Source organism: Sinocyclocheilus anshuiensis, unplaced genomic scaffold (genome assembly GCF_001515605.1).
Source record: "Sinocyclocheilus anshuiensis isolate Anshui unplaced genomic scaffold, SAMN03320099.WGS_v1.1 scaffold497, whole genome shotgun sequence".
NCBI lineage: Eukaryota > Metazoa > Chordata > Actinopteri > Cypriniformes > Cyprinidae > Sinocyclocheilus > Sinocyclocheilus anshuiensis.
Window position 1 is genome coordinate 24,410 of NW_015540853.1, and position 9,555 is coordinate 33,964.

A 9,555-nucleotide genomic window follows, 5' to 3' on the forward strand; every position below is an offset into this window, starting at 1 on the left:
GCTCTGGTAGAAAATTAAGGCCTTAAAAAAGTATTTTAATTAGAACAGAAAGTCTTAAAATTCATGAAGTCATCATGACATTACATTTTGCATGAAAAAAAAATGAATATGTTCCTCAGTATTTTTGTCTTGTTTTTCAGTACAAATACCCTTAAATCAAGATACACTTACTTGAGATGCAAAATTAAAATATAAAGTTTTGCTTTGGGAATTTGAACTGAATTAAGTGAGTTTATGCTTAAAAATCAACTGTTTGTAAGTGGGATATGAAAACTTGTTTTCCCTTTGAGTTAAGTTTATTTTTTTGACCCCACTGGCAGACATTTGTTCTTGTTTTAATCATAAACTCACTTCATTTTGATCATTTTCACACACACAAAATCAAGATGACTTCTGGCATTTTGCTTCTCAAGTAAATGTTTTTTCAAGGCTGTACAGCAGTGGTAACAAATATGGTAACTAAGTTAATAAATAAATGATGCAATATAAAGTAAATACAGTTTATTGATTTTAACTGAACCATACATTGATCTTTTCAGGAACCCTCCCACCTTCAGAATCCTCCTCTTCCCCTCATACACCCGAGCCACCACACAGTAAGATGTTTTCATAACTCTTTTTTCAAGTGCTACTCTGCCCCAAAAGTGTCCTTTATTATATAGTCTATAATAAGAAGAATATAACAAAAGTGTAAATGTTATGACATTGCACTAATCTACTTTTTATTTTTTTCATCCGTTTTCTCAGGTGGTCCTTCTGTTGTTGTTCCCCCACTGACACTCAGATCATCCCCTCATACACCTGAGACACCACACAGTAAGATGTTTTTATAACTACTCTGAAGGTTTTACTATGGCCAAAATATGTTTTAATTTATTATACAATCTGTGATGATAATACAATGTGTGAAAATGACTACATATCACCAATTATGTTTTTGTTTTTCATCCTTGTTCCCACAGCAGGTCCTTCAGTTTTTGTTGCCCCACCGGCACAGAGACCAGATCTGGATATAAGCACTTGGACCTGTTCTTATCATCAGAAAGTGTGGATGAAGACAGGGCTCCAATCTCTGGGACTGTGGCCTGGGTCCCACCATATGCTCAAGCCAGGAAACGCACTTTCATTATGCAGTCTCCCTCCACAGCCAGAACTCACTGACACTGTGTTAGCACTCCCATCCCGCAATTTCTTTCAGCTCCATCCATTTTTTATTTGGAAACCAGAAAGTGACAGCATGGTGAGACTAAGAAATAATTATATACTCCCATGTCTTCATGGTTGTCCAAAGCCAGATATAGTCTCAGCTGGTGTGGGTAGGCCTCGAGTGATTGTTGGCACCAGTGGACAGTATTACATCTTTGCTTCACGCCTTCGCTGCAGGATGTGCAAGAGGATCTGGTTTGCTGACAGTCCTCAGTGGATGGGGAAACTGCCAAAGCGGTTCACAAGCATTCTGCCAGCATTCCTAACTTACAAGAAGGCCATTTGCAAGTCTGTGCTTCATGAGCTGAGGCGTACTGGCAAGTCACCTTCAGACATGGCAAACCAGGTGAATGAGCTGATGCACCTTAAATATGAACAAGCTCACCTGGCATACCTTCATAGCATACAGAACATCTGGGATGCTGAGGCTGGGGTTTATAGGCAGATGACTCTTGGTCACCTTGTGAGGAAGGATGACATGCCACAGTCTTTTGGAGCCTATGAGGATGCAGATGGGTGGTGTGAAGTCTCTGTCTCTGCTCACTACCTGACTGACTGCCTCATTGATGAGTACCGGCGCCAAGAGCCAGCTATCACTACACTCCTGCAGGGCACTTTTGGACAGGTCTTGCGGTCTGACCACACCAGGAAGGTGGCACGAAAAGTGACCTTGTCATCTGGCACCATGTCAAGTTATGCAGTTATGAACGAAAATTGGATGATTGTTTCCTGGGTGATGGTGCAGTATGAGAGAGAGAAGTCCCTTGAACCCTTGTACCAGGGGTTAGCAAAGAGGTACAATGATGCAGGGGTTGAGAAGGCCAATTACCACTGGGTAGACAGGTGAGAAAAATCTGCATGTCCTTCTACTATCACTCATAACATACATGATATTTGGGACACTTTGGGACCGCAAAAAGTAATCCAGTAACACTTTATAATAACTGCACTATAATGAACTATGAATCGTTAGTTAAGCATTAGTAAATAGTCTCAATTGTCCGAACTTTAATAGGCATTAGTAAGCAGTTTATAAATACAGCTATAAATGCCTTGTTCTTGATTTATAAGCATATCTATAATGTTTAATAATTCTATTTTCATACTTTATTAAAAATCAATTTATAATTTCTAAATTGAGTATTACATTATTTACAAACCATGTATTTAGTTGTCAGTGGTTCTTAAGATCATTTATAAAGTGTAAGTAAATGATAAATAAACTATTTAAATGGTAGTTTTAAAGTTTAGACATATGATAATAGTAACTTAGTGTGTTAATAAATGCTTCATTATATGATATAGTCAGTTAGCTATTTTTGATAGACTATTTATGCCTTGTAAAGCATTTACAAAGGAGATTTAAAAGCTCAGTTATCTTCCAAACAGAAAAATTAAACAAACACAACACAGAGGGATACAGAACACAGAAATATTTTTTTTAAGATGCAAAAAATTAAACTGTACAACTTTAAATCTCCTTTGTAATAGACGTGCTTATAAATCAAGAACAAGGCATTTATAGCTGTATTTATAAACTGCTTACTAATGCCTATTAATGTTGGGACAATGCTTTATAAAGGATGAACTGACTATTTACTAATGCTTAACCAATGATTCATAGTGTGCAGTTAGTAAGGTTTGTAATTCTAATCAGTTCCTCCTACTTGTTCAGGGATTACTGCGCGCCATTCAGAATCCCTGAGCTTCATCACGGAGAGCACCTCGAATGGGACGCCTGGAGTACCACACAATCTATCATTGCTGAGGCCACTGCTGGGCCTCTGGAGAATACCTGTGCATCCCGTACACAATACAACCCCAACATTGTGGTCAAGTTGGATTTGTTTCACTGTATGAGGCGTTTCACACGGAAGTGCACTTCAGAGCACCATCCCCTCTACAGCACCTTTTGTCAGCTCCTCTCCACTGCATTTTCTGTCGTGGATCAGGAAGACCTGCAGAAGCTCAAGGATGCTTATCAGTTCTGTGGAATTCAGCCACCAAATCCTACAAAACAGCACATCAGAGAGCACTGTAGGACCAAAATTCCACAGCCAACAGAACTGGTCGACAGAGTGGAGAAAGTTCTTCGGCATTTCCACCTTACCACAGACCAAAACAACTTACCACTCTTCAAACCATCCATGCTGAAAACATGGCGTATCCAGAGGGTGCACATTCTCCGTGGGTGCCTCAGTGACCCTGAGGTCACAGAGGGAATCCTGTAGAGGTATGGGGGAACTCTGCAGCTTAATCATGTCCCTGGTGAAGGCACAAAAGTCCCCATATGAATTCCAGTCAGAGGGACATCACAGCAGGAGGGGTATCATTTCCACCAGTCCCAGTGGATTACTGGAACTCATGCATCCTGCAAATTGTTTCAGGCCCAGGGCATGACAGGGGTGGCACGATGGAACTACCAAAGGCTTCTGGACCTTAAGCAGCCAGATGTATTTCTTCCACCTGTGTTCGATCCATTGCTGATAACTGAGCTAAATTCTGCTTCAAAGAAAGTGACTGGAAAAGAGAAGTACCCTGTACTTCACCTCTCTGATAGGGACACGGGAGAGAAGTTTGGCCTTGAATACAGTGAGCCAGAGTGCCATCCAGTTCAACTTGATTGGAACAAACATAAGGTGCAAAAGAAAGATGATTCTTCTGTTCTTGTGCTTCTCTCCCCTGGCCCAACACCATCCACAAACCCACCACCCACTGCTATGCCTGTGTCCCAGTTCCACCAACTTAAACCTGCTGCAATCTATAAGGTACAGATGTTGTCCCAAGGAAGCATGGAACCTCCAGTTAAAATGGGTAAAACCATCATTTTAAATATCATTGTAAATGACTTTTTGTTCTTGTCAACATCATCTCAGTAAATGAGTAAAATAACAATTAACTTTTCTCTTCATTCCAGGAACCTCAAATATTCCACCCCTGCCTTTGCAGTCCTCACCAAGGAGTGCCCGCACTGGACCAATCAAGACTGGTGGATGAGTGTTCGTCTTAGACCACAAGCGCTGGACATCACCAATGAAGGAGGCTATTGACAGCCTCCTACACAATTACCATGGACAGAAAGACATGTTGAAGCTTGTGGATCAAGAATATGCAGCTATGGTCCATCGGTCTGCCACAGATCCAAACAGTCTACTTCACCCCACAACCAAATACCATATAACACAGTACATAAAACACCTGGCTAAACAGGTGAACACAAGTTCATCACTGAACACCAGTACAGAAAAACTTTTGGAGACACAAAAACTGTGGCAAAGTTTAACTGAGGAAAGTAAGACTGCCCATGTCCCAGTTGTAGAACTGCCACCAGCCATTGTGAATCCAGCAGATCCAGTCTCACAGCCAGCATCTGAACAGCCACTAACACAGGAGAATGTACAGAAAATAGTAAAGGATATATTGCTACATCAGCAGGAGCAGCAACAGCAGCAGCAACAAAAACCCAGACAAACTAAAAAATGTCTTGCGTGTGGGCAGCCAAAATCCCGCTACCAAAGTGATGGATCATCAATTCATCACTTTTATCAACAAGGGCCTGTTCGATATTACTACTGCTCCACTAAGGTGTTTAAAGCCTATTCTGCGGAGGGACTGACAAATCCTAGAATGGCCTTTGAAGAGTTTGCACAGACTGAGTTCTTTCAGCGTGAACTGCAATTAACAAAGTGCAGAGTGGAGGACAAAGCTGAAAAGAAGAGGAAACTCTCGGACCCTCAACCTCAGGGAAGAATGTGCCGTTTCTGTCGCACAGAGTTAAAGCAGGGCCCAAACAGCAAACATATCCACACAGGGTTTCCAGGAGTGGCAGGAAAATACATTTACTGCCATGCTAAAGTCCTCGACTTATACAAAGACAGAGGCATGACAAAGGAAATGACATTGAAGGAATTTCAAGCCTCATCATTCTATGTCATGGAAAAGGAGAGGTGGGCAGCAGAGAGAAAGAAATAGACATCCTGAACGTGTATACATACACTTGATACGTGTCAGGGATTCATCACAGTCACTTCAGTCACCATCCAGAATAATTACCCGATCACAGTCACCTGAGTTCTGATCACCCGCACCTGCTGTCACCAATCAAGCCACACTACAAATACACACACAGCACAGTCACTCACTGTCCGGTCTACCGTTCACTCCTACGAACTGCTCTGGACTCTCTCTGCCAAATTCTCCATAGAACGAATTACCTGCTGTTCCTCCCGCGATCCTCCAACGACTCCTTGGAAACTGTTCCACGATCTCCAACGTAACCGGCATCCGATCCTCACCATCAGAACTCAGATAAGCACCCTGGAACCATTCACTGTGTTGTCACTCACCTGCCTTTAACTCACCTATTCCAGTCATCCCCTTACCCAGTCAATAAACCATCCTGATTTGCACTTACCTGTTGTGTCTGGCCTTGCTTTGTGACAATACGTTTCATATTTTAATCATCCATTGTTTTCATGTTGCATCATTCCGTTGCTCCATTCCTTTCAATTACATACACATTTTAATTAATCATTGTTTATGTTCTTCACATCCTGTCCTTAACATAACATCCATCCTAGCACATACGATCTAATGGAGCATATTCTGGTAAATTGCAACTGTTTGTAAATCGTGTACTGATTAATCTAATTGATTTTGTTGTTATTTCCTTGTGTACATATATCTAATTGATTTAGTTATTTTTTCTTTTGAAGGATCTGTATATCAGAACTGATAGTTATTACTTATATAAACTTGTTTTCACACTTGTTGGTTTTTAGTCCCTATTGTTCAACTTCTGTCCAGTCCCATCCCATTGCTTTGCAGCAGCTATAATTTCATTAGTTATACTTGGGTTGTTTTGTTTTAGTTGTTTTAGCACTCTCTAAATTCCACTGAAGGCATATGTTTGAGTTAATTTAATAAAACATTGATTTTAAGTAAAGAACTTGTTTCATTTAATTTCATCTTCAAACACTAGTCGGCTTATTTTCAATATGAATAAATGGTTAAATAGGTTATTTTTATTCATTTTTTAATGCAACAGAGTATCAGTCTTGATTTATAAATGATTTTTTTGCAGTTTAACATGTACTGATATTACATACTATAATATGGGCCTTCCTCTATACAATTGTCTAGAGAATTGTCTATACAATTGTCTATACAAAAAATTATATACACATTTCAGACTGAACTGACGTAGATTTGAACCTGCCTCTCATGTGAAATTGTGAATAACTAGTGCAGCAGAAACTAGAAAAACTTAATTGATAATTTATCTTAAGTGTGATAAATTATTCCTCTACTCAATCAATTTTCATTCAGTACTTCAATATTACACATTTTGAGTTAAATTTAAATGATTCTTCTTTACATTTCAAAAGCCATTTAATAGAAACCATTCATGTTTAATATAACCATTATTATATAATCATGTTTTCATATAAACATGTAAGGTATACTACTAGTTTACTGTATTTATTTTAATACTAATCATTTATTCATAATAATTTACTTTGTTTTTCAAAAAGGCAAGAAACAAATTACTTACTTTGCAGCTGTAATGTATCGTTTCATTTTAGAATTTTGTTTGATGAAAAGCACAAAGCTGTGTAAAATAATGGTTTAGACTTGTGTGAGCGGGATTCGAACCCCGGTCCAAATAAATGCATGAAAAAATCTGATTGGCTGTGACATCATTTCCGCTCTTTGGCCAGCTGTTGAAATGCTTCAATTTCATTGGCTGTCAGTGAGTTACAACTATCCGCGGCTGGCCCCCGCGTCGCAGGCGAGAATTCTATCACGATAATGCTTGACTGGCTCGAGGAGATGCGCAAGTCTAGGAAGAGATAAACTGAACAAGTTCCATAGGCATTTGATGAAAAGAAATGGACTAATGAGTCTCTGAACAAAGGGGAGAAGGGGGGCGGTCAATATCAAAAGTCAGAGTCGTTATCTTCTGTAGCCACCAGCTTCCTTAAGAACTACAGTGCATCTCATCCTCCTGGGCTGCACCAGATTTGTCAGTTCTTGCTGGGAGATGTTACCCCGCTCTTACACCAAGGAACTTGCATATTCTCCAACACCTCTGACATGCTGTTTGACACTGCCATGATGATCAGCGGTCCATCTGTGCCCCTGTAGCGCTGTCTTAGGGATCTTACATTACTGACATTGTAGTTTATCCCACTTTCATGCAGGTCAGCCGTAAGCCTGGACATATTTCTTCTGGTGTTTTTCAGAGACAACACACAGGTCAGTTTACTGTCATTAGTTGTTTTAACCCTGACCTTTCTTGCCTGCCGCCTGTAAAGTGTTATTGCCTTCAGGAATTCTTCAGATTTTAATGAGCAGTAATTGCTTGTAATTCATTGAACAAGCATGAAAAAGCATTGTCTAAGGTGCTTCCATTAATTATCTTTAAAATGCAGCATCCTGAAAAACACACTTTTTCTTGGCTAAGTTTAGATATGTATATGTTATATATCGAATATGCTTGACTGCCTCAATGAGATTCGCAAGGTTGGAAATGCAGCTGGAGCTCCTTCAAATAAGAACCACACACACCTTACTTAAAAGGAGGCTGTTCTGGCATTGGCTGGGAATGCTAAGTTTAGATATGTATATGTTATATATCGAATATGCTTGACTGCCTCAATGAGATTCGCAAGGTTGGAAATGCAGCTGGAGCTCCTTCAAATAAGAACCACACACACCTTACTTAAAAGGAGGCTGTTCTTGCATTGGCCTGGAATCGGACCCGGGTCTCCCACGCGGTGGCCGGGGATTCTTTAGCTAAAAGGCCCTAAACCGTTTCCCATTCATTCTCAATGGTAGTGCTAAACCACTATAGATGCAATATACTTTCGGCCGCTAGTGCTCTTGTGGTGCTCTTTCATGCTTTGGCACCGCGGGAAATTTGAATTCACAAAAGAAGAAGAAGAAGAAGAAAACACACAACGGCGATCGACCCGGTTTTTAAATTCAATGCATTCTCAAGCGTCTATCAAAGCTAGGATAGTTTATGTGAGATCAGTTTTCAAAAAATCAAGGGATTTTTGACGACTTTGTCCTCCGACACCAATTTTTTTGAAAGTGTACATTTATAATCAGGGGTGCACGTAAGTGGTACGCAGGTGCGCATGCGCGAGCGCTCATGTGCGTACCGACCACCGACATGGTAATGTACAATTACCATTTTAGATCTACAAAATGTAATACTGTATAAGATTTCTATTAGAACTGAAAGCATAAATCTAGACTGCGGGCACCCTGTGAAAATATTTTGGTTGACTTTCACCAGTATCATATCAATCCCGTGGCAGAAACAGAGAAACAAATAGAGACATAATTAGCATATGTGATGGATTGTGGTATGGTAGAAGACTAGTTAGGTATACAGGAGCTAACCCATTAAGGGCCTTGTAGGTAAGTAATAATATTTTTTAACTGATGCGGATCTTAGTAGGTAGCCAGTGCAGAGACTGTGAAATTGGGGTAATATGATCATATTTTCTTGACCTGGTAAAGACACTAGCTGCTGCATTTTGGACTACCTGTAGCTTGTTTATTGAAGATGCAGGACCACCACCTAGCAGTGCATTACAATAGTCCAGTCTAGAGGTCATTTTCCACGCAATTCTAAAAACTTCCAAGTTAGTTTTTCTCTATTTGCTCTCAAGACTACGAGTTTCTTTTATGAGAGAGTGGGTATTACTGTTGTACGATGGCGCAGTACGTTTTTCTCTAACCTTTTTCAATTTGATGGGGGCAACAGCTTCTAATGTATTAGAGAAGATAGTGCCCATGTTGCTAGTCATTTCATCTAGTACATGTGTACTTATGGGTACACAGAGCAGTTGAGATAAATCAGGCAGGTTATTTGTGACTCTGTCTTTGGTGGCTGGAACAATAGTTCTGCCCGGACAATAACGCGGAGCCATATAGTTAATATCAGTAATAAGCAACATGCACGATACAAGGGAATGGTCAGTAACATCATCACTTTGAGGTACGATATCTACGTATATCAGTAAGATCGATTCAATGCAATATCATTAAATCTAGCGTATGATTAAAAGGATGAGTGCGCCCGGTGACGTTTTGCTTGACTCCAAAAGAGTTTATTAGGTCAGTAAACGCAAGTCCTAATGCATCATTTGTATTATCAACGTGAATGTTAAAATCTCCGACAATAAGCGCTTTATCAACAGTAACCAATAGGTCTGAGAGGAAATCTGCAAATTCTTTTAGGAAATCTGTATACGACCCTGGTGGTCTATACACAGTAGCCAGAGCAAGAGATACGATAGATTTCTTTTGCATATCTGACAGTGTAACATTAAG

General features: G+C 39.9%; 1 protein-coding gene across 1 annotated transcript in view; it reads left to right on the plus strand.

The window, feature by feature from the left end:
* LOC107687771 (uncharacterized) overlaps positions 1 to 4,652 on the plus strand; it is a 7,367-nt gene extending 2,715 nt beyond the window's left edge. The window contains exons 2-7 of the mRNA XM_016485228.1: positions 430 to 443; positions 540 to 596; positions 748 to 816; positions 963 to 2,049; positions 2,882 to 4,020; positions 4,124 to 4,652. Of these exons, the coding sequence (XP_016340714.1) occupies positions 430 to 443; positions 540 to 596; positions 748 to 816; positions 963 to 2,049; positions 2,882 to 3,437 (1,783 nt within the window). The 3' untranslated portion in view covers positions 3,438 to 4,020; positions 4,124 to 4,652. The remainder of the gene's footprint in view (positions 1 to 429; positions 444 to 539; positions 597 to 747; positions 817 to 962; positions 2,050 to 2,881; positions 4,021 to 4,123) is intronic.
* The last annotated feature ends 4,903 nt before the right edge of the window (positions 4,653 to 9,555 follow it).